This window comes from Brassica rapa, chromosome A06 (assembly GCF_000309985.2).
Source record: "Brassica rapa cultivar Chiifu-401-42 chromosome A06, CAAS_Brap_v3.01, whole genome shotgun sequence".
Taxonomy (NCBI): domain Eukaryota; kingdom Viridiplantae; phylum Streptophyta; class Magnoliopsida; order Brassicales; family Brassicaceae; genus Brassica; species Brassica rapa.
Genome location: NC_024800.2, coordinates 6,802,265 through 6,827,428, shown reverse-complemented (window position 1 = coordinate 6,827,428; position 25,164 = coordinate 6,802,265). Strand labels below are relative to the sequence as shown.

At 34.4% G+C, this 25,164-nt stretch overlaps 5 protein-coding genes across 6 annotated transcripts; 2 read left to right on the top strand and 3 right to left on the bottom strand.

Annotated features, from left to right (window-relative positions):
* Positions 1-479: 479 nt before the first annotated feature.
* On the bottom strand, positions 480-3,514 carry LOC103872488 (protein SRG1). The gene is made up of 4 exons (XM_009150891.3): positions 2,538-3,514; positions 1,414-1,661; positions 1,001-1,328; positions 480-926 (listed from the first exon to the last, which is right to left on the bottom strand). The coding sequence occupies exons 1-4, from the start codon at positions 2,796-2,798 to the stop codon at positions 681-683; spliced, it is 1,083 nt and encodes a 360-aa protein (XP_009149139.1). The 5' UTR covers positions 2,799-3,514; the 3' UTR covers positions 480-680.
* A 1,829-nt stretch (positions 3,515-5,343) lies between these two features.
* LOC103872486 (trifunctional UDP-glucose 4,6-dehydratase/UDP-4-keto-6-deoxy-D-glucose 3,5-epimerase/UDP-4-keto-L-rhamnose-reductase RHM1) lies at positions 5,344-8,091 on the top strand. The gene is made up of 3 exons (XM_009150889.3): positions 5,344-5,535; positions 5,743-7,325; positions 7,420-8,091. The coding sequence occupies exons 2-3, from the start codon at positions 5,751-5,753 to the stop codon at positions 7,861-7,863; spliced, it is 2,019 nt and encodes a 672-aa protein (XP_009149137.1). The 5' UTR covers positions 5,344-5,535; positions 5,743-5,750; the 3' UTR covers positions 7,864-8,091.
* On the bottom strand, positions 7,840-14,096 carry LOC103872487 (probable alpha,alpha-trehalose-phosphate synthase [UDP-forming] 3). The gene is given in 18 exon segments (XM_009150890.3): positions 7,840-8,418; positions 8,420-8,643; positions 8,718-8,816; positions 8,927-9,057; positions 9,139-9,226; positions 9,309-9,434; positions 9,504-9,662; positions 9,744-9,861; positions 9,959-10,146; positions 10,249-10,349; positions 10,432-10,480; positions 10,567-10,655; positions 10,727-10,877; positions 10,953-11,054; positions 11,158-11,272; positions 11,373-11,758; positions 11,950-12,053; positions 12,134-14,096. Coding segments are annotated over 18 exon segments (2,496 nt in total). The 5' UTR covers positions 12,261-14,096; the 3' UTR covers positions 7,840-8,279.
* Positions 14,097-14,926: 830 nt separating this feature from the next.
* Positions 14,927-20,557, bottom strand: LOC103872485 (probable alpha,alpha-trehalose-phosphate synthase [UDP-forming] 2). Of its 2 annotated transcripts, XM_009150888.3 has the most exons (17): positions 19,478-20,556; positions 18,987-19,172; positions 18,801-18,901; positions 18,254-18,639; positions 18,049-18,163; positions 17,844-17,945; positions 17,614-17,764; positions 17,382-17,519; positions 17,181-17,281; positions 16,901-17,088; positions 16,691-16,808; positions 16,450-16,608; positions 16,243-16,365; positions 16,040-16,127; positions 15,812-15,942; positions 15,577-15,675; positions 14,927-15,475 (listed from the first exon to the last, which is right to left on the bottom strand). In XM_009150888.3, the coding sequence occupies exons 2-17, from the start codon at positions 19,126-19,128 to the stop codon at positions 15,083-15,085; spliced, it is 2,535 nt and encodes an 844-aa protein (XP_009149136.1). In that variant the 5' UTR covers positions 19,129-19,172; positions 19,478-20,556; the 3' UTR covers positions 14,927-15,082. The 2 variants fall into 2 exon arrangements, with proteins under 2 accessions (XP_009149136.1, XP_033128349.1); XM_033272458.1 differs by having other exon boundaries at positions 18,987-20,557.
* A 59-nt stretch (positions 20,558-20,616) lies between these two features.
* Positions 20,617-24,761, top strand: LOC103872484 (ATP-dependent DNA helicase 2 subunit KU70). The gene is made up of 18 exons (XM_009150886.3): positions 20,617-20,762; positions 20,880-20,957; positions 21,037-21,153; positions 21,251-21,365; positions 21,619-21,724; positions 21,851-21,968; positions 22,107-22,190; positions 22,269-22,327; positions 22,504-22,681; positions 22,830-22,906; positions 23,010-23,157; positions 23,243-23,304; positions 23,393-23,453; positions 23,568-23,660; positions 23,757-23,877; positions 23,956-24,058; positions 24,176-24,332; positions 24,427-24,761. The coding sequence occupies exons 1-18, from the start codon at positions 20,697-20,699 to the stop codon at positions 24,538-24,540; spliced, it is 1,857 nt and encodes a 618-aa protein (XP_009149134.1). The 5' UTR covers positions 20,617-20,696; the 3' UTR covers positions 24,541-24,761.
* The last annotated feature ends 403 nt before the right edge of the window (positions 24,762-25,164 follow it).

The following is a 25,164-nucleotide window of genomic DNA, read 5'->3' as shown; positions in this document are numbered from 1 at the left end:
TATTGATAAAAACATTATTGTCTTATTATAGCAACATGTTGAAGCATTTTATCTTTCTTTTTAACAACACGTATAAGCAATTTCAGCTGGAAAACTTGCCTTTAACAAACAAGATGTAAATAGAGAGAGAGAGAAGGAAGATCAGATCATAGAGATTGTTTGCAGAAGAAATCAAGAAAACAGAGGAGTAGAACAGAGTAGATATAATTTCTTGGTTCACAAGGCATCAGTTTCTTTAGATTCTCAGACCATGATTGCCATCTGGAATGAACCACCGCTTATTCTGATTTTTTTTTATATCATTCCTCATCGTCCATATTCCCTAACCAAGATGGAGAAATATATATAGATTGAAGGAGTGTGGTAAAGCTGTTTTAACATATTAGGATGGATGCAATGTTTTGATATAATAAGTTAATTAGGAGTCGTACGATGACGGTAATTTAATGCTATGCTTAATTCCACGAATAGCATGAGACTAACACATAATTTGACTATTATTGGAAAGTTGAGTGACATGTGCTACTATTCTTACATTATGATACCAAACCTACAAGCTATATTCACTGGTTGTTTAATATCTAAAAGGTTTAAACCAAAGACAAGAGAAAAACAGTAGCAGAGACATGGACTAGTCTGGAGAAGGCAGAGTTTCTTGGGAAACAAGATACCACATCCCCTTAGATTCTCATTGCATCGAGGTAAGCTTTTCCGTAGAGTTCACGGGAGAACAAGCCCTTCAAGTAGTCTTTAGTTATCAGGCTTTTAAATTTTGCACATTTCTTTTGCTTTTCAACGAGACTTTTCGCTGGAGAAATTTCTTTATTCAGTCCTGGATTATGAAATGTCGCAAAAGACAGCCTTTCTTTCTCCGAGTTCACCACCACGCGATGCTCGATGCTTTTGTATATCCCGTTCGTTATGATCTACATTGCACGTTTATCATAACATCTCTACTAATATGCTATCACATTATATCTTTCCATATAATATGGCTTACCTCTAAGACGTCTCCAACGTTGACAATGAAAGCGTTTGGGAGGGGTTTGACAAAAACCCATTTGCCATCTTTCTTGATTTGGAGACCTTCAACTTCATTCACTTGCAACAGTATGGTGAGTGCGCCCGCATCGGAATGCGGAGTTAGACCAATCACCTGATTGGGCTCCGGACATGGAGGGTAGTAATTCATCCTCATACTCTGGAACATATCATCACGAAATCTTTCTTCAATTTCCTCAGGTTTAATCTGCAGGGCATCCCCCATTTTTGCTATTAAGGTCTTAGCTATGCTCTTAACCTGAGCGGAATACATCTCTAATGTGTCTCTGAAAAACATATAAAAAAATGTAATTAGAGAGAAGTTGTGTGGAGTTAGTTGAGAACCTTAACACATTTGTATGCATGCAAAACCTAAAGGGAAGAGGTAGCTTGGGGAACAAGTGAGGCTTGCGTAATTGAGTAGGTTGCATTGTAAAGAAGAATATATCTGCCCAATCGAGTTTCTGATCTTCTGAAAGCACAAAAGCTTGTCCGAAACCTTCCATCTCATCTGGTTGCTGCCAGAACCTTTTCTTTTCTTCCATGGGAAGGCTGAATAAATCATGAGTCTCCAGCTTTGTTTTGTCCAAGAAAGTTTGGTCAATTCCATGGTTCACAAGCTGTAAATGAGTACATGACCATAAAGACATAACCACAGTGAAGAAATATTAAAGCATAAAGTGTTATGCTCCATTAGATTTAATCTATTCTATTAAATCAGAATCATGATTAATTGATAAATAGTACAACTTATTTTATAACCGTATCTAAATGATTATCTAATTATATCACGTAACCATCATCCATAACCATCTTCTAAATATACCGTTTGATTTATAACTGCATCTAAATGGTCAAAATTTACAAAACTCATTTTTAATTGCATGACAAATTATTATGTGTAATATGATGTGTAATAATAATGTTATTATCATTATATATAAAATAAAATCATGAAAATTTAATGAAACATATCCCTAGTTTTATCTATTTAATTACTATTTGATTACTAATCAAAATTGTAACGATATTTTGTTATTTAAAAAAATTAATAACCGTTTAGGACTAAAGTGCAAAATTAATGTGTGAAATAGCTATGCAATAAATATATAGTTATACAACATCACAAATTTAATACAATTATCAAAATCTCTCACTAATAATTTAAAGAAATATTTTACACAAATATGATTATAAATAAAAATATTTATAAAAACAAAAATTTGAAGTTAATTTTCTAAAAAAAATTGTTAACAAAAAATATATCCGTCCTCCTCCCTTTAATACATGATTAATGCTGATAAAATTATCTTTATCAGTGTCAGTATAAATGATTTTTCTTGGGGTCAGAATCTAGTATATGCTAATAAAATAGAAGAATAGTGTATTGTTTTCTAAGAAAATAGTAGACTCAGACGTGACAAGTTTAAAATAAGCTCCACATGAGGTCTCCAACATAGGTTATTTTGCAAAACGGAGAAGTTAAGAGACTTTGCCTGGAAAAATCCAAATTCTTTGCAAGCCAAATCGAGTTTCTGAACCTCAGAGTCAGAGTCCTTGGCGGCGGAAGAACACAACCGCTTCATGTCGATGACTGGGATATCGGGTATTAGACCAGAATCATCCGTCACTCCAGATTTGTCTTGGTCAGACTGGACATACCTGAGAGGAACGGTTGTGATCACCTTCTCCTCCACCAGCTCTTGGACCGAAGGAACTATAATAGAGCTCCACTGAGTTTCTCCTTTGGCTTCCATAGCGGCTTAGTTTCTTCTTGGATGAAACAGAAAAGTTGATGTATATAAAGCTAAAAACCGACTCTATCTGATTTATGGAAAAACAACTTAAAGAAACAGAAAAATGATGTATATGAAGCTAAAAGCCGACTCTATCTAATTTTATGGAAAAACTACTTTTTGGTTTTATCGAGCATATGGAATGAATGATCATATTGAACCATAAAAATATTATCAAGCGGTTCACCCCGATCAAGGATTTGTTTTTTCCCCCACATGCAATTTGATGAATTATTATATGATTATATGGAAATGAGTATAGAACGATGTCACAAAGATCACATCATTTCTTCTTGTAAATACCATATAGTGGTGTCGCATGTGTCATCAAAGTCAATTGATTGTTGAAAATGACGAATAAATCAATAGGCGGTGCGTGAAGCCGTGAAGGTGAGCCACATAGCCAAAATGTCCTAAACGCCGCAACGCGGTTAGAAAGTCTGTCACCACGTTGAGATCCACTCATCGCTCCATGATGTCCTCATGTGCAAATATTCACTTTCGGTTGTATATTTATACTCAATTCTTACAGTTGTTATATATTTTGCCAACATATATAAATAGTTAAATACATACATTTTTCCTTTCCGTATATTTCAGTTAGATTCTTTGTACGTAGACAACTCATGTCTTGAAATTACTATGCTTATATTTTTAATCAAAATAAAAATCATAAATCTCTTTTGGAATATTTAAAAAAAACTTAATCAAGAGCTATTAGCCTAGTGATAATGGGAACTCTAGCTGGAGTGTCCGCCCTAAATTTGAATCGCCTTGGTCATCTTCCCGCCTAAACTGTGCGTATCCGGATAGAAGGTCTTTTGAGAATTAGTCCAGTTTACCGCTGGGAAATCCGCGAGCTAAATAAAAAAAAAATATTTGAAAAAAACGGTAAGCTCTACTACAGCTTTTTTATTTTTTAATACATTAAAACTGTACAGTGACACAAAAGCGTTTCACACCAAAATTGACTAACGCGCCAGCCAACACGCACCACACGCTGTGCACCAGCCAGCTAAGGACGAGAAGGGTGAAATCGTCAAATCAAAAGTGTTAATAATCCTGCTATATAAAAGGGATTAAATTCAAGGCTTTTGAGACTATCCACCTCAGCCAAAATATTCTCATCCAAAAAAAATTAAAATAAATGTCATTTAGAAGATAATTAACTAATATAAAACTTTTGATATTTCTAAAAATTTCAAATTTGTAACTGCTAATTTATTAATAGAATCATATATCTATATTGAATTATGTTTTATTTTTAATCGTTACTTTAAGAGTAAATAAATTATTAATTTATAATATATATATAGTTTATAATTTTATATTGTAGTTATAAATAAAGAGAAAATAACCGGCAAAGGTGAAGAAGCTCATATAAAATTATGTAATTAAAATGGTAAAATGGTGAATATGATGAAGTGAATCTAAGAAAATTTGTTGTACAAATTATGGTGCTTTCTTCGTCCACTATAATGATTTAAAATAATATATATTCATATAAATAAGTCAATATTTGTTGTTTTTTTTTGTAAGATGTTAAGATTATCATTTTCTGAAAGGTTACACTGATCTAAAGAGATTAGTTTGTGGAGCTAACCAAACGAGAATTATAGTGTTTACTTTGAAAAAAGTAATAGGTTGAACGATAGATGGCGTGCGTGTTTTTTCACATGGAAATCTGCACATATATTAAAATTATAAGATTTGAATCATAGAGAAAATATAGTGTATATGACTGAAGTTGATTCATTCCGAAACTAAAGATGGCTAAAATTCTTCTTTGTCAAAATGCATAGATGTGAATCTTATATGAATAGAGTTCTCAATTGCTTATAGCAGTGTAATAAATTCCGTGTGTAAAGGAAAAAAAATGTTATATAAGTGAAAACAAAAATTATGATTTTTTTCTTGTGCCTATAGGCTCTTCGCAATTTGAAGAAGAAAGAACATATTGTGTGAAAATCTTTGGCTTGGTCAAATTTTATCGAGTTTTTTATAAAACTGTTGTTATATGATTCATGTAAATTTTTAGTGTTGATTTAAAAGCCCAAGAAAACCCATCTATACTGACTTTTTGATTTTTTTCTGTGATTTAAATTTAAAAAAGATAAAACTTTCGATAAGTTATGTAAACTCAGAACAAGTATTTAACTTTAGAAAACATTTACATGTTTCAAACTTATAATATATACATATATAATGTTTAAAATTATGTATATAAAACCTGTATAAAATGTGCTTAAATATGTTTCTCTTCTTTAATGTGTTAATTGTACTATATATATAACATTATTTTAAAATTTTAAAAAGTTTATGTCACATACAAAAACCATCAATAAAAAATATAATTCTCCATTTACAACCAGAAAAAAGAAAAACTATAAACATATATATTTAAATTTAAGAAAAACTAACATTAGAAAAACAAAAAATTAATGTAAAAGAAACAAACCGACAAATAATATTATAAATAAAATAAATTTATAAGACACAATCCTCTCGAAGCGCGGAAAAAATCTTAATTATAAATTCAATTCAGCGACTGACTCCGTCTTCTCCAATAGCCTTGGGTGCTGACTTTTCCTTCCTTCTGAAGACCCCCCCTTTGAATTTATTCCTTCTTCTCCTTCTTCCTCTCACATCTCTAGGCCTTCGCTCATCATCCCATTTCCTAATCCTCACAGATTCAAAGGTACGCTTCGAGTTTCCCCGAGAATGTTATTGCATACTTTTATTTATTCGTATGATCATTCTGCTTCATCTGTTTACTTACGTTAATTGTAATCCTAGAGCTTGCTGTGTAGTAGATTCTCTGATCTGGATCTGCTTCATAGCTTCGATTAGTTAGTTAGATCCGTTGATTTCAAACTCAGATCTCGATTCGATTGATAATCTCCAGGAAACTTGATGGCTTCTTCATACACTCCCAAGAACATTCTAATCACCGGAGCAGCCGGTTTCATCGCCTCGCACGTCGCCAACCGGCTCATCCGAACCTACCCGGACTACAAGATCGTCGTCCTCGACAAGCTCGACTACTGCTCCAACCTCAAGAACCTCAACCCCTCCAAGCACTCCCCCAACTTCAAGTTCGTCAAGGGCGACATCGCCAGCGCCGACCTCGTCAACTACCTCCTCATCACCGAACGCATCGACACCATCATGCACTTCGCCGCCCAGACTCACGTCGACAACTCCTTCGGCAACTCCTTCGAGTTCACCAAGAACAACATCTACGGGACCCACGTCCTCCTCGAGGCCTGTAAAGTCACTGGCCAGATCCGGAGGTTTATCCACGTCAGCACTGACGAGGTTTACGGCGAGACTGATGAGGATGCTGTTGTTGGCAACCACGAGGCTTCTCAGCTTCTTCCCACGAATCCTTACTCCGCTACCAAGGCCGGAGCTGAGATGCTTGTGATGGCGTATGGGAGATCGTATGGGCTTCCGGTTATAACCACGCGTGGGAATAATGTTTATGGGCCTAACCAGTTTCCGGAGAAGCTGATTCCTAAGTTTATGTTGCTGGCGATGAGGGGGAAGGTTCTTCCTATTCATGGAGATGGGAGTAATGTTCGTAGCTATCTTTACTGTGAAGATGTTGCTGAGGCGTTTGAGGTTATTCTTCACAAGGGGGAAGTGGGACATGTTTATAATATTGGTACTAAGAAAGAGAGGAGGGTGAATGATGTTGCGCAAGATATCTGCAAGCTCTTTAACATGGACCCTGAGGCTAACATCAAGTTTGTGGAGAACAGGCCTTTTAATGACCAGAGGTACTTTTTAGATGATGAGAAGCTTAAGATCTTGGGATGGTCGGAGAGGACCACTTGGGAAGAAGGGTTGAAGAAGACGATGGAGTGGTACACGCAGAACCCGGATTGGTGGGGTGATGTTTCTGGAGCGTTGCTTCCCCACCCGAGGATGCTGGTGATGCCTGGTGGGAGGCACTTTGATGGGTCTGAAGAGAACTCTGGAGCAGTCGCTTTGTCTGGAAACTCAAGCCAGAGCCAGAGCCAGATGATGGTTCCGACACCCAGAAGCAGTGGCTCCACTCAGAACCCTTCACTGAAATTCTTGATATATGGTAAGACAGGATGGATTGGGGGATTGCTTGGGCAGATTTGTGAGAAGCAGGGTATTGCTTTTGAGTATGGGAAAGGGCGGCTTGAGGATCGTTCATCCCTCTTGCAAGATATTCTGACTGTTAAGCCTACCCATGTCTTCAATGCTGCTGGTGTGACAGGGAGACCCAATGTCGACTGGTGCGAGTCGCACAAAACTGAGACAATCCGTGCCAATGTTGCAGGCACTTTGACTCTGGCTGATGTCTGCAGAGAGCACAGCCTCCTGTTGATGAACTTTGCTACTGGTTGTATATTCGAGTATGATGAAAACCATCCGCTAGGTTCAGGCATTGGCTTCAAAGAAGAAGACACACCAAACTTCACTGGTTCTTTCTACTCAAAAACCAAAGCCATGGTAAAATCTCATGATGTCATCTATAATATAAGGTTTCCTCTTTACTTATACATGCTTGTTTTCTTAAAATGATGTTTGTTGTGACCCGTCATAGGTTGAGGAGCTGCTTAAGGAGTTTGATAACGTATGCACTCTAAGGGTTAGGATGCCGATCTCCTCTGATCTAAACAACCCGAGAAACTTCATCACCAAGATTTCCCGGTACAGCAAAGTAGTGAACATCCCAAACAGCATGACCGTGCTGGACGAGCTTCTTCCAATCTCGATAGAGATGGCGAAAAGAAACCTGAAAGGGATTTGGAACTTCACCAACCCCGGTGTTGTGAGTCACAATGAGGTCCTGGAGATGTACAGAGACTACGTCGACTCTGACTTCAAATGGGCGAACTTCACACTAGAGGAGCAAGCCAAAGTCATCGTGGCTCCAAGAAGCAACAACGAGCTGGACGCATCTAAGCTCAAGAAAGAGTTCCCTGAATTACTCTCAATCAAGGAGTCTCTGATCAAATATGCATTTGAGCCCAACAAGAGAACTTGAGGTAATATAACTTATCTCAGTTTTGTTTAAACTGGTTTGTTATTAGTTCCTCCCATTGAGTCGTAAGCCAAAAGCAACTTAGCTTTGCCTATATCTAGTTTGGATTCTTATATGTTATTGTTTTGTTGGTATTGTGTTCTTTCATGTTCCACATTTTATAGATAAAAAAAACATCATTTCTGTATTATTTGCTGATATTAATACGAACGGTTAAATCCAGAACCTAGATTTATGGTCTCTAGTTAAAGCATTTGATGGTAGAAAACTCTCTACTTTTATTTATTTTTGTTTCTATGAAGAAAAGATTGGTACACCAAAGAAAATGAGAAATCCACTAAGGTCATGCTCCTACATTTCAGAGCAGTGGACTCCTCTTATTATGCAAAATAACTAAACAAAAGACTTGGAAGAAACGATTAGAGTTTGGTCTCTTGGCTCTCGTTGGTCTTCCCGTCTGTGGAGTGTTTCAAATTCGCGCTTCCATTGCGAGTCTGATGTAATTCGCTATCAGAAAATGGGTGGGCCATTGTTGTTGTATCTGCAACTGCAAGACTGGAGCAAATCCACAACATCTTGAGATGAGTCAATGACATAGCGAGCTTTTGAGCGAGTTTGTCCGATGGCCACAGAGAAGTAATTCTCCTTTTTGAGGTCAAAAACATTCGGTGAAACCTGCTTCTTCTTTAGGGAGTGAATACTTGAAGAAGACTTCGACCTAGTTTCATGAGATAACTTGGACGGCACGATTTCTGATTCGAAGAAAGTGTAAATATCTTCGTCCTGAAAAATATAACATTTAGCTAGATGGAATTCTGAATGAGTCAGGTAGGGATATGTAATAATATAGGCTTTACCTTCTCCAACAAGTAACCACTACAAAAGACATAATCAATGGGTGTGGTCATTGATATTTTATGCATCATTTCTCCCAAAATACGACCAATTGCTGCTCCCTACATAACAAAGAAAGAAGATAGAACACTTAGAATCTCGAGTACTGTATAGTGTAGATCATAATTTTTGAATGCATAATATGCGATGAGAAGCATAATTAAGGTTTTACCTTAGTCTCATTCATTGCATGGACTTCAACAGAATGGTTTCCTCGAACAACATCAACTGATGCCTTAGAGATTGGTCCTGCCCATAAGTGCTGTAACATGTCTCTCGCTTGTGTTTTCCCAAATTTAACGTCTATCAAAGAAAAATAGCCAGGACAATGGAAACTTTAACGAATATACAAAGTGTTGTTAAGCAAAACTAATCTTCAATCACCTGCATATTCGTGATTCCATACTAGAGAAGTCTCGCTTGCTTCGAAGAAGGATCTTGGAGTTCGATCTGTGAAGTACTTAAAAACATTCTACAAATACACATGATATCAAGAAATATATTAAGGAAATATCAAAGCTCAAATTTTTCTCAAAGAAAGTAAAATTACTAACCTTTACACCATGGACCCAGTCGAGATTCTTCATGTTTTGAGGCATATTTGTCACCCATTCTCCACTGGGATCCCTCAAGAACATTCCATTTTCTGCAGCCAGCCATATCTTATACTCTCCAAAGACCTGGTTTAAGTACCAAATCAGTGAGATCAGAAAATATATTAAAAAAAAGACCTTAGTAATACACTATACCTTATCCAATATGTTTCTGCCACTTCTACTCAATACAACTACTGTTGTTTTTGGATCATTGCATAATGCTTTCAATGTTCCTTCTAGCTTTGGGTTTAGTTTAAGATCCAGCTCGTCATTTTGACTATTCATTGGCTCAGTGAGTGTTCCACAGAAACCCTGAAAACATCATATTCCACAGTTTTTTAGCGTTAGAAAAATACAAATTATATTAAAATTTTCCAAAGCTAGCTCAATTACCAAGATTATCAGTCTATGGTTAGACTGTGAATATCGTTGTATCATATCTTGTTGTGGAATTTCATGTGGGATACTCCTAATTTTCATCTCGGATGCAGCAAAAGCGTCATTGAGTTCACTGCATTCAGACACAAACTTTGTCCTATAAGCTCTTACCTGAGAGAGCTAATGTTTTGAAGAAAATCATCAAAATGTTCCTTCTTTCTTTGGACTACCTCAAGAAATCACCTCCCCATTTTTCAGCAGAATTAGTTATCACATACTGAAAATTAACTCTATGTCTTTCTTCCCTTTCTTCAGCTGGCATAGTTAGAGCGTCTTTAATGGCAGAAGAAACTTCTGTAACATTCCAAGGATTCACAAGTAGAGCTCCAGCACCAAGTGACTGTCCAGCACCGGCAAACTGTATACATTTCATGAAAAAAATCAGTAACTTTTAAACATTAATCTAAAGCATTTTTTGAGTCAATCAATATAACACTGAATGCTGAATTATCTATATTACCTCACTGAGAATAAGAACCCCCTTTTTGCTCTCTTGGCTTGCAACAAACTCATGACTAACGAGATTCAGTCCATCTCTCAAAGACGTTACAAGCATTACATCTAAATGAAAAAAAAGTAAACAAGTTATAAAAATGACTAAAGCCAAATCAACAACCATCATGTGTAGTGAAGAAAAATTTACCAGCAGTCGCGTAAAGTGCACATAAGTAATTGGAGGGAACAGAACAATCCTGACAAAGAAAATGAGAGAAAACTCTTATCAAGAAACAATGAAAAAAATAATGAAAACTTGAATAGATAGAGAAAGCAAACAAACCATGTGATGAACTGGAAGAGAAGAGATAGAACCAAAACGACCATTAATGCGTCCAACGAGTCCATGAACTTGGTCTCTGACCTTCTGATCTGTAAATAAAGCACAGTCTCAGAACACTTATGCATATTTAGATGCATAGAAGACTACGGAAAGCTTTTACATTCAGGGACAGCATCTCTTGTTGGCACAGCAATTTGCACCAGGACAACTTTATCGCGCCAATCTGGATTTTCTTCAAGAAATTTCTCAAATCCAAGATACTTTTGTGGAATCCCTTTGATCATGTCAAGACGATCAACACCTAATATCACCTGTCAGCACCAAAAAAAAAGTATAATGTAAAAACCTTTTTCAAGTTAAAGTTTGTAAGAAAAATGTCTAATTACCTTTTTGCCAGAAAATTTCTCTTTAAGCTCATTCATTTGTTGTATGACTTCAGGAAGCTTACATGTGCTTATAAACCGGTCAGGATCTATTCCCATGGGAAGCTAAAACATAGAGATTAGGATTTGTATATTAGGCTTAACTAATTATGATGTGATAATTTAAGTTATGGGAAACGATGTTGAAGATTTGAATATGAAGTCATACAACAACTACACGAGTGAGTCTGCCTTGATCCACAACCCCTTCATGTGTACCTTCAACGCCAAGAATTTGAGTGCATGTACTCACGAAATGTCTTGCAAAATCGTACGTATGGAAACTGAAAGAAAAAATATATATATTGAAAATTTAAAATATTTTTATCCTATTCACGTGATACCTAACCATGTATTTACAAGGTTAGACTTTAAACTACTTACCCAAGTAAATCAGCTCTAAGAACCGAACGAAGAAGCTCTGATCGCGAGGGCAATGTTTTGTAGACCTCTGAAGAAGGAAATGGTGAATGGAGAAACCATCCAACTTTGATTTTGTTGTTGTATTCTTTAAGGTATTGAGGAAGAAACATGAGATGATAATCTTGGCACCAAATAGTATCTCCTTCTTCATAATTCTCCATTACGACATCAAGAAACATTCGATTTGCTTTCTTGTATGCATCATATTGTGTTTGGAACGACTTGTTTGCGTCATGATGATATTCTACTGGAAGTCCCATGTGATGAAGAATTGGCCATATTATGCCGTTGCTATAACCATTGTAATATTGATCAAAAACCTCATTAAGGAACACAGGGATACAATTCTGCAAGTTGATAGAACAAAAGAATAGAAAAAGCGTAAGTAATCATCAGATATTTATGTTAAAAAAAACGATTTTTGAAAATCTCATGAGTTTTTCACTCTTATAACATGGAAGTATTTTTACGTTTCATTTATGAATAAACGACAAACGAAAATCAATATACACGTGGATATTTTTGGATCAGTACATACCATTTGAGCAAGAGATTTAGAGAGTGCAGTTTTTTCAACTTCATTATACACATCAAATCCAGGCCATCCAACCCATTTAGTATCATATTGATCTGTCACACCACCTTCAAGAGACCACACCAAACTATTGAACATACTTTTCAAACTGTATTATTTATGTAATCATATATGGCTCATGACTTACCTAGAAGATTAAATTTACCACCAGGACTCATTTCCATAGACCAAGAATTTTCCCCTGTTTTCTTTGAAGAAACCGGAAGCCGGTTAGCTACCACAAGCAGTCTTGGCCTTTCACCATAAGACATCATCTTCTTTCAAGATCGTAAAGCACTTGTCAAACTAGTTAATGATCTGTAAAACAAAAGGGGTTCAAAGCAAACCAGGCTATGTAAAGAAGCCGAGTAAATATAATATAAGGACGCATTAAACAAAACAATAGCATTTTTCTTTGAATTATTAAACAAAAGATGAATAGAAGATGCATGTCGAGAAACAGAGAAAATCACACACTTTTGTGGATACTAAAAATTGTGATGGTAAATGATTTTATCAGGATCACTTCAGTCCCTTTATTATAATTAATAACTTAATTATTTTTAAAAGTAAAATAAAACAAGCAGTGTTGATTTATTTGTGAATACAAGCTTTTATCTTAATGGCAGTTGTGTTACAAAAAAGAACCTGTATTTAATTATTTTTTGTTAAAAACAAACAAGAAAACTATGAACACTTTTCATCTGACAAACTGTCAAAATAATAACACGAAAGTAGGTAACTAAAAATATAATTTACTGATAATTAAATATTACTAATATAACGAGAAAAGCGCCTACTGATGTGATCCGATTCGTAAATCGGTTACAAAAGATTGTAGTGTATGCACTTTGTTTACCAGAAAACTCAAAAACTGTCGATGGATGGAAAGTGTGAAGATTGTTCTTGTCTTCCTCCAAATTTATAGGAAGTCGAACTTCAACTTTTGGGGGTGGACATATAATTCTAGTTAGGTGTTCTCTTCTCTTGTATACACATGTCAATAGAATATATTAATTACCTTTAAATAAGATTTACATTTTCTTCCTGAAATGTCATGAAATCTGATATATACAGATGCATATCTTTTTGTGTGTTTGGCTTCCATATTCTCTGGACATTATTTAAAGTGATTTTGACACATGTCATCACCGCAATCATTTTAGCAACACATGTCATCACTATAATCATTTTAGCAAAAAAATAATGATATAGTTCACTTAAATGATGACATGAATCATATCTAATTATAACATGACTTAACATATTTACTATGCAAAACTCAACTAAAGAAATTCAAATATAAAATATTATGTATATAATTATTACCATAATTAAAAGACTGAGTATATAATTATTTCCATAACTAAAAGATATAAATAAATAATTTAAATCCAATATGCAATTATATTACTTACACTTTAATCAAGTTAATAAAAATGCAACTAAATTTATTTATTATTTTTAGTATTTATATATTATTAATATTTATAATGAAAATTTATCCAAATATGGTAAAATTATTAAGAAAGTATTTGATTCTTAAAATTATATCTCATAACTAAATTATTCTATATACTATAAATAAAACAAGTGCCCCTATATTTTAATCTTTATAATGTTTAGAATTTTGCAAATAAAATTTTTATGTTATTTACATTTCCAAAAGTTAATCTATCCAGAAAAAATATATTTCAAAGAATATATTACTTTTTAAAAGGTTCATTGCCATATTATTTAAAAAATAAAATATTGAAGTTACAAATTATTAATGATATTAAGATTATAGTAACATGGATAATTCGTTTTAGATATTTTGACAAGTTTTTAAAATATTTTAACAATCTAAAATCATTATATTAAAGATAAACATTGTATAAGCAATTATATATATTTTAATTAATTTTTAAAGCACAAAACAAAGGCATATTAATAAAAATATTTTTATATATAATTTAATTGAAAGTTTTATACTGCACATGATGCAAGAAAACACTTAGTATATTGGATAAGAACTTCAACTAAGTTTGCAAAAAAAAAAAACTATATAGTGGTAATCTATATTGAAAATTTGAACATCAACTAAACACAAATTTGAACATTCAAAAAATAATTAAATTTCCATATATTGTGTATTACATTCTAAAAGATTTGATGATATTAATTGTAGAAAAATACTCAATTCTAAATCAAATATATATTTTTCCTTTCAGATGATTTCTCTACGCATAAGAATATTTTATTTAATGTTTTGTTTTGGACCCAATCCAAATCTTTTTAGTGAAATAGCTATTATTCATGATGACTCAGTTCTGTATCTTAGTTAGTTTGTTCGTTCTTGTCAATGGATGGAGTTGGACTCGGATTTTACACAAAGCAAACAAGAAACCCTAATGTTACATTCCTAATGTAGTATATCTTTTTTTTTTGCACACTCCTAATGTAGTATTTTTTTTGTAACACTACTTTCATTAGAAATTAAACTCCAAAGTTTATGGGAGGGAGCTACAAGGGATGGGATGCGTTCGACAGAGCTGCTTTGCCAGAGCATCAGCAGCCTTGTTTTCGGAAAGTGGGATCCAAACAAAGGACACAAAATCAAAAGCAGCTCCTAATGTAGTATATCTAGTTGAATCTTCTACCAAAATGTTCAGCTCCTCTACTGGCCCCCCTGTGAATAGTGTATATATATAGAAGAAAGTATTATGAAATCATAATTTTTATGTATGCTTATCTGAAATTTTATTGGGTAGACTGCAAATTTGTGCCCCAAAATGTTTTTTTCTTTATTTTTGTTGCTTCCTTTGGTTGTGCTGATGCATTTTTCAATTGATATTCAACATTTTATCATACTAGATTTTTGGCATTCCTCGCTGATAATATTACAAATTCAAGACCTAATTACACTTTTATTTTGCCACAAAAGAACAAGGGTATAATCTTTATTCATTTATATATTAATATAATTTTTTTTGGTAAACAAGATGATCCACTAAAACTGAATCACTGATTGATAATATTTAAATACGAGAACTGATAGCGAATTACATGTAATGTAAAATCCAAACACTAGCCTTCTGTATCATTGTCACATGATTTATATATCGACTGGCTCAGTGTCTCCTACTGCCAGTTCCCTTATTTTCACATAGTTTATCCAAGGTTTCCAATCTGCGTTTGCATTGCGAGTCTGATAGTCTTCAGTCTCAGAAAATGAGTCAGACGTTGTTGCTGTTGTTGTATCTGCAACTGCGAGCTTGTGGAGTAAATCCATAACATCATGAGATGAGTCAACGACGTAGCGAGCTTTTGTGTGAGCTTGTCCAATGGCTACAGAGAAATAATTTCCTTTCTCGAGGTCAAGAACGTTCGATGAAAGATGTTTCTTCTTCTTTATAGAATGGTTACTTGTAGAAGACTTCGACCTAGTTTCATGAGATAACTTGGATGACACGACTTCTGGTTTGAAGAATGTGTAAATGTCTTCGTCCTATAACATATATATCGACCCGTTTTAAAAAATTTAAAAGCCAAATCGATAAAATGTATCTGGTTAAGTACGTAATGTAGAATATATGAATAGAGTTTTACCTTCTCCAAGAAGTAACCACTACAAAAGACATAATCAACTGGTGTGGTCATAGATTTTTTGCGCACTATTTCTTCCAAGATACGACCCACTGCTACCCCCTATGTAATAGAGAAACATTGAATAACATTTTGCTCCAAAGATGTAAAAAAAAAGAACATTTTGCACCAGGATTATACATTTAATGACTTTGCTATATTGTATAGCTTGAATACCTCAAATGAAATATATTTATACCTTAGTCTCACCCACCGCATGGACTTCAACAGAATGGTTTCCTCGAACAACATCAACTGATGCATTAGAAATTGGTCCTGCCCATAAGTATTGTAACAAGTCTCTTGCTTGTGCTCTCCCAAACTCAACATCTATCAAAAGAGTTACAAGAAGACATATTGTTTTTAACAAAACAGATAAATGCCTGGAAGCAAAACGAGGAAAATCAACTATATATTTCTACATCACCTGCATTTTCAAAGTTCCATACTAGAGAAGTCTCGCTTGCTTCGAAGAACGATCTTGGAGTTCGAGCGGTGAAGTACTTGAAAACGTTCTACAACAATATATAAATATTTCAAGAAAAATATAAAGGAACTTTTTCTTAATATAAAGGAATTCAAGATCACTAAGCTTGATTGTTTTTTTTTAAAGAATGTAAAATTACTAACCTTTGTACCATCCACCCAATCGAGGTCCATGTTTTCAGGAATATTTGTCACCCATTCTCCAATGGTGTCCCTTAAGAACATTCCATTTTCCGCAGCCAGCCATATGTTATACTCTCCAAATATCTGTTTTAAGTACCAAATCGGTGAGATTATAGATACATATGCTTGAGATAATAAACAAAGATATGAAAAAGACATTAGTAATACTTTATCTAGTATGTTTTTGCCACTTCTACTCAATACAACTACTGTTGTTTTTGGATCACTGCATAATGCTTTCAGTGTTCTTTTTAGCTCTGGGTTTAATTTAAGATCCAGTTCTTCATTTTGGTTTTTCATTGGCTCAGTGAGTGTTCCAAAGAATCCCTGTATAACATTAATGAAAATAAGTAACACAATGATATAAAGTTCTAGATATACAACATAAAATCTCCAAAGATAGCTTTACCAAGATTATCAGTCTATTGTTAGACTTAGAATACCGTTGAATCACATCTTGCTGTGGAAGTTCAAGTGGGATTTTCTTAATCTTCATATCGGATACAGAAAAAGTATCATGGAGTTCACTGCATAGAGTTAATAAAAAATAAGCTCTTACTTATAAGAGTTCATGTTCTGAAGAAAACTGTATGTATCTTCTTATTATTTCAGTATATACCTTATGAAATCATCTCCCCACTTTTTAGCAGAATGAGTTTTCACATACTGAAAATTAAGTCTATGTCTTTCATCCCTTTCTTCAGCTGACATATTTAGAGCTTCTTTAATAGCAGAAGAAACTTCTGTAACATCCCAAGGATTCACAAGAATAGCTCCAGCACCAAGTGACTGTGCAGCACCTGCAAACTGTATAAAATTCCATGTGAAGTCAATAAATAGACATTATTAAGACCTTTTAGATTCAGTGTTAAAAATAAAAATGCAAATACTTTTGTTACCTCACTGAGAACAAGAACTCCTTTTTTCGCTTCTTGACAAGCAATAAATTCATAACTCACAAGATTCATTCCATCTCTCAAAGATGTTACAAGCATTACATCTAAATATAAGAATAATAAACTCATCAAACAAGTTATATAATGAACTGTAACCAAAACCAATGCAGTTATCATATACGTGTAGTAAATGAAATTAATTACCAGCAATCGCGTAAAGTGCACATAAGAAGTTGAAATCAACAGAACAATCCAGGTGATGAATTGGGAGAGAAGAGACAGACCCAAAACGACCGTTAATGCGTCCAGCAAGTCCATGAACTTGACTTTTGAGCTTTTGATCTGTAGAATACACACAAACACACAATCTCAGAAACCTGATGAGCAATATTATCCACTTTATATAAGTGTTACAATAGAATATAAAAGCTTTTACATTCAGGGACATTATTTCTTGTTGGAACTGCAATTTGCACTAACACAACTTTATCGCGCCAATCCATATTTTCCTCAAGAAATTTCTCAAATCCAAGAAACTTTTGTGGAATCCCTTTGATCATGTCAAGCCGATCAACACCTAATATCACCTGTCAACATAAAAAAACCAAAATGTAAAAATGTTTTCTTTTAAATTGAGCATCAAAAGCTAAAAGAAAAACATGATACCTTTTTGCCAGCAAATCTCTGTTTAAGTTCAGTCATTTGTTGTCTGACTTCAGGCAGCTCACATGCTTTTAAAAACCTATTAGGATCTATTCCAATGGGAAACTGAAAATTCCAAAATAAAATAAATAGAGCTTACTTTTATGATGTGATGATTCAAGTTATAGATAAACAATAAAATGTTAAAGATTTGAATACTGAGACATACAACAGCTACACGAGTGACTTTGCCATGATCAACAATTCCTTCATGTGTTCCTTCAACTCCAAGGATTCGAGTGCATGTTCTCACAAAATGACTTGCAAAATCATAGGTATGGAAGCTGAAAAGAACCATAAAGAAAATTTAAAACTCTTTTGATCCAAGTCAGATGATTCCTAACCATATATGACAGTTGGAGTTTGGATGTTACCCAAGTAAATCAGCTGTAAGAACCGAGCGAAGAAGCTCTGATCGCGAGGGCAAGGTTTTGAAGACCTCTGAGGAAGGAAATGGTGAATGGAGAAACCATCCAATTTTGATTTTGTTGTTGTATTCTTTAAGATATTGAGGAAGAAACAAAAGATGATAATCATGAATCCAAACAATATCTCCTTCTTCGTAGTTCTCAATTATGACATCAAGAAACTTTCGGTTTGCTTTCTTATATGCATCGTATTGTGTTTGGTACGTCTTGTTTGTGTCATTATGATCTTCTTGTGGAAGTCCCATGTGATGAAGAATTGGCCACAAAATACCATTGCAATACCCATTGTAGTATTGATCAAAAACCTCTTCAAGGAACACTGGTATACATTTCTGTAAGTAGCAAGAACAAAACAAAAATAATAAATTAATTGAGAATTTGATCATCAGATATATGAAAAGTTCATGTTCATGCGTATCTATCCCATTATAAATATCTTTTTGAAATGTGAAGTTTCTGACATATATAAACCGATTAGTTTTCAAATACGTACCATATCGGCTAGAGATTTCGAGAGTGCGTTTTTCCCAACTACATCATACACATCAACTCCAGGCCAACCAACCCATTTGGTCTCGAACTCAGCTGCCACGCCTTCAAGAGATCACACCAATAAACCATTATTGTTAAAAAAAAATTTTTATTAAAAATATTTACTCATATAGATTTGTGATCTTACCTAGAAGACCACTGATTAAACCACCAGGACTCATTTCCAGAGACCAAGAATTTTCTCCGGTTCTCTTTGCAGAAACCGGAAGCCGGTTAGCCACCACAAGCAGTCTTTGCCTTTTATTACATGATTCATCATAAGACACCATCTTCTTTCAAGAATCGTAAAGCACTTGTCAAACTAATTAACGACCTGCCCAATTTTCGTGGAAAACAAATTAATTATCAATTTAAACAGGCTCTTTCATGAACAAATATAAACAACTAATTGAATAAATAAAATAGAATATAAATAAAATAATTAAAGTAAAGCTATTGTTTTGCTAAAAGAAACAACTAAACACACTTTTTATGAATATCATTTTTTTGGTAAACAAACATGAAGATTTATAAACACTTTTTGTTAGATAATATGGATACGTTTGGATTTGTAAAACTGTTTGCAATGTATGTGTAAAATGGATAATATGGATACGTTTGGATTTGTAAAACTTTTACCAGAAAAGTTGCAAATTATGTGATAGGTGAGTGTGAGAAGATTGTTCTTGTCTTCTTACAAATTTATAAGAAGTTTAAGATTCAACTTTTTGTATGGAGTATCTTCGAGTTTTGTATTCCTTTTGCATACATGTCATTGTAAGGTATAATCACTTTTCAATCTTATCTTGGTATAATTTTATTCCATAAAAGGTGATGAGATCTAATATCTACACCTCTTTTTGTTGTTGTTATGTTTCACTGATATCTTAGATAAATTGGGATAAAAACATACGTGTCTAGTTTTAAAAACAAAAAGACCATGCTTGTCTAAATTAAAAAAATGAGAAATTCGAAACGTATTTGGATGTATATAGACTGTATTATATTTTTTTTAAGATATTTTTATTTGGTAATATTTCTGTAGAAATTGTAAATTTTAATTCAAATCTAAATTTTCGTCCAGTGGCCCATTGACAGGTGTATACCAACTAATATTATTTTCTTTCTTCTGCAAAGTTGAGCTTCTAGAATATTTACTTTTCCTCTTAGTTTTGGCATCAATATATCTAAAAATATTTATGTCATTTTAAATAGATTTTTGTATATATGGAGTGCAATTTCTCTATTATCTAACTCCTCATGCGTTGTCAAAAAAAAAAACTCCTCTTGCTCATATTTCAACCAACATTTCATTAACATGTGTATCCGCGGATATGGTTTAAGTCAAGATTTCCTTTTATAAATAGTTAGGCATTAATATGTGAGAACAGATGTCAGTTTATTTTATATAGTATCTCATACTCATATCTCCAATACTTGGATAGCTAACATGTGTCATTTCCTACTGACTTTATTCAGTAAACATTTAAAACTCTTAACCATTTGGTACTACAATATCTTGTTGATACGTATGCTAATTTGTTAATACAGTTTTTCAATATTTCCAACAATGACAAATCGCATTAATTAACGTGTGTCTTAATTAATTTTAATATGTCTTTGTTCAGATGAATAAAAAAATCTTCTCGCTATGCTCTTTTCGTAGTGGCCCAATGAAAAGTCTTCTAATTTTAGCCCAATAAAAAGTCTTCCCGCTGTGGCCCAATAAAAAGCTTCACGTTGTGGCCCAACAAAAAAAAGGACGAACTTTATTGTTCTTTTCTAAAACCCCTTTGAACATTTTGCATTGCGGAGGTCAACAGCAATTACTCCTGTGATTCCATTCTTGTGAGAGAAGATGGAACTTGACCCAGAAGATGTTTTCAGAGATGAAGACGAAGACCCAGAAAGCCAATTCTTCCAGGTTTTTGACTTTGCTTCTCTCTTCTTCGAGTTTCAGTAGATAAATAAATAAAAAACAGAAACCCTAATAAATTGCTGTTTGGTTTATTGAGTGTTTATGTTCTGTTTTGTTTTGCAGGAAAAAGAAGCTTCCAAAGAGTTTGTAGTCTATCTAATCGACGCTTCTCCCAAAATGTTCAGCTCTACTTGCCCCTCTGTAAGTTTACATTATTTAAACTAATAAAAATCGATTCTTTCCCTATAGTCTGTGTGGCTTATGCAATTTGTTTTGACAGGAGGATGAGAAACAAGAAAGCCATTTTCACATTGCTGTTAGTTGCATTGCTCAGTCACTCAAGTCTCATATTATCAACCGTTCTAATGATGAAATTGCAATATGCTTCTTTAACACTGTGAGTTCTTGGAAGAACACAGTGTTTTTATTGTTTTCTTTCTTTTTTTGTTTATTCACTTGGATTTGTTTTCTTGGATTTTGTTGTCAACTTGCAGCGTGAAAAGAAGAATCTTCAAGACCTGAATGGTGTTTATGTTTTTAATGTTCCACAAAGAGAGTGTATTGACCGTCCAACAGCTAGGCTGATTAAAGACTTTGATCTCATTGAAGGTAGTTGCTTGGATACATTTTTTATCTACACTTTTATCATACAAGATTTAACCTTTCTTTTATAATACCAAAGACATTAATGTTAGAATTAAAATCTAGTATGGTTGAGCAAGGTTTCAGCGTCTGAGATCTATATGGTAGATATTCAACTGATTTGTGCTGAACAAGAGTTATTCACTTTGTTGTTTGGTGGTATGCGTTTGTTCACACAGAAAAATCTAAGGGGAAATGTGTTAATGTATTTTGGGTGCAGAATCATTCATAAAAGATATTGGGAGTCAAAATGGTATAGTCTCAGATTCTCGGGAGAATTCTCTTTATAGTGCTCTTTGGGTTGCACAAGCACTACTGCGCAAAGGGTAACCCATCTAAGCTTCATTAATCGACTTTGTAACATGTTTGTGATATGCATTACAATTTTCTGTATGACCTGATGTCCTGATCACTGTATTGGTATTGTGTTCTGTAAACAATTTTTCCTTAAGATCTTCAAAGACAGCAGATAAGCGCATATTTCTGTTTACCAATGAAGATGATCCTTTTGGGAGTATGAGGATTTCTGTAAAAGAGGATATGACAAGGACTACATTGCAGAGAGCTAAGGTAGTTTACTTCCAACCCTCACTTAGATATGGTTTACAGCGAAATATATCTAAAAGAGATCTCTTTCTCCTCAGCCACCCTAATCATATAGAAGTTTAGTTGGTTTACTTTTTTTCTGCTTTTTGGTGATTCCTGAAGGATGCACAAGACCTTGGCATCTCAATCGAGCTTCTTCCCCTCAGTCACCCTGATAAGCAATTCGATATCTCTCTCTTCTACAAGGTTCATCTTTAACCATCTAATTCTTAACTTGACCTCATAAAACTGGGAGGTGTATTATAAATTTTAAAATATTTTCAGGATTTAATTGGATTAAATGGTGATGAGCTTACGGAGTTCATGCCATCAGTTGGTCAGAAGTATGTTTTTTATTTCTTTATTGCCTGTTGAAATTCCAATGGGTTTGTGTTATTCCGTTGCTTAAGCATCAAAGTACTACATTCAGACAGAAGCAGTTTTTTTTTTGAATTTGGATTCATAGATAACCATGTGATTGGTTGTCTTATTATTGATGAAATGCATCTAAAATTGTCAGGTTAGAGGACATGAAGGATCAACTGAAGAAGCGTGTACTTGCCAAGAGAATAGCAAAACGAATAACGTTTATGATATGTGATGGTGTTTCTATTGAACTGAATGGTTATGCTTTACTCCGTCCTGCTACTCCTGGAACCATAACCTGGCTTGACTCTACTACTAATCTTCCTATAAAGGTAATCTGACAGAGATGCTCCATTTCAGTTGAGTTCTTTTGTTATGAATCAAGAATTCTACTTGACATCAATGTTTGTTATTTAGCTATCTATCAGATCTACCTTTCGTAGATGTTTTTAGACACCATGTGCGGTCTTGCTTCTGCAGGTGGAAAGATCATATGTTTGTGCGGACACTGGTGCGATAATGCAAGAACCTATTCAACGGATCCAGCCTTACATGAAGTGAGCATCTGAAATAGCACCCTGATTTATTTCCTCTTAACCAAAGAAACGTTAGTTGTGTCCTGTCAAGTAGTTGGCTTTAATTATCATTTCTTCTTTCTAGTCGGGATGTCATGTTTACAGCGGCAGAGCTATCCGAACTAAAAAAGATATCAACTGGACATTTAAGACTGCTGGGGTTCAAGCCTCTTAGTTGCCTCAAAGATTATCACAACATGAAGCCTTCTACCTTTCTCTATCCAAGCGATAAGGTTACCTGCTCCCCAAAGATTATGTTTGTTTTGCTTTGTTGTTAACTTGGGGACTCATAGCTTTTGATATATTTAACTGATGCAGGAAGTTATTGGGAGCACTCGTGCATTCATTGCCTTGCATAGATCCATGATACAGCTTGGACGGTGAGTCTATTAGATATATTAATCTATAAAGTTGAATATAACTCTCTGGTATACTAACCTGTGGTCACTGTATCCTCTTGTGTTACAGTTTTGCTGTTGCCTTTTATGGTGGTACGACACCTCCTAGATTGGTTGCACTTGTTGCTCAGGTGAGAAAACTATCCTAAGAGCTTTCTTCCACATGACTATATATCATTTTTATTTTTATTAATTTTGCTTTATTTAAGAACCTACTCAAATATTTTTTTCTTAAACCTGAACAGGATGAAATAGAGAGTGATGGTGGTCAAGTGGAGCCACCAGGGATGAATATGATATACCTTCCATATGCTAATGATATTAGAGATATCGAAGAGGCAAGAAGAAAGAAAACCTTTTTTGAAAAGTTAATTGGTTCCAAAATTATTCAATGTATGTTAAGTTCTGACTAGTTGATGGGGGTATTTGGTCAGTTGCATTCAAAACCTGGTGTAGCTGCTCCTCGAGCATCAGAAGATCAGCTCAAAAAGGCATCAGCTCTAATGCGACGCCTAGAGTTAAAGGACTTTTCTGTTTGCCAATTTGCTAATCCCGGTATGTTCAACGCATCACTAGTCTTGATTCCATTAGTTGTTCTGAGCTGCTGCTTTTGAAAGTCTCTCTTTGTTACAGCTTTACAGAGACACTACGCGATGTTGCAAGCCATTGCATTGGATGAAGACCAGCTTGGAGAAACAAGAGATGAGACTCTTCCTGACGAAGGAGGAATGAACAGGTTACAACTTTTTAAAAGAAACTCTGTTTTGTAATTCCATACATAAGTCCCCCAAACACAAAAAAAAAAAAAATTGGAATCTTAACTACTGATTCCTGTTTTTTTTTTCCCTTGCAGACCTGGAGTTGTAAAAGCAGTAGAAGAATTTAAAGAGTCTATTTACGGTGATGACTCTGAGGAAGAAAGTGACTCAGGGGCAAAGGAAAAATCAAGAAAGCGAAAAGCTGCAGATGCAGGAGACTATGACTTTGTCGAGCTTGCAAAAACCGGGAAGGTGAAACCATCACCTTTAACATTGGTTTGCGTTTATATAATCCCCTTTTAGATCTCTGCTTGATGATCTCAACGTTTTTGTTTTCTCTGTTTAGCTTAAAGACTTGACGGTTGTGGAGCTGAAGACATACTTGACTGCCAACAATCTTCCCCTCAGCGGGAAGAAAGATGCTCTCATCAATAGGATTCTGGCTCACGTCAGTAAATAACCTTAACCGTGATTTGTAACTCCGGCTAGAGAAATTACGTTTTTAATTTCATGTATTGTATAAAGCTTGTCGGCTTTTTATGAGAACCGAAGCTGGTTAACTTCCGGTTCATTGTTCAACGTTTTGGCTCACACACATTTTGGATTTTTAATTGTAATGGTGTCAAAACCAAAAATCTTATAGAAGAATTAGATATATCAATTACAAAAAAAATAGAAGAATTAGATTCCTTTTGTAAATATTTTTTTCACCTTTCTCGTCGTAACAAATCATAGAAAATGAAGTGAAATTAATGGGTTTGTTGTTCTAAGTTAAGACGCAACGATGTTATGAAAAAAGTCACATTGGTACGATTCACATGCTGATAATGAAAGTAACGTAGTTTACAAGTTTCTAAACAAATCTAGAATAATGCAAATTTACCAAGATTTATATGTATAGTGCATGACAAACACTATTCTTAAAACGACTTTATTCGGAACCACGTTTATCTGACAACATAAGTCAACCTTTGATATAAGGCCAACATTATCGGTGGTGGTGGGAGAGTCCTTAAGCGTGGGCCCCACCACCTTTTCTTAATGACTGTGCCATAATGTCCCAGTTTAAGGAACTTTTGCATTG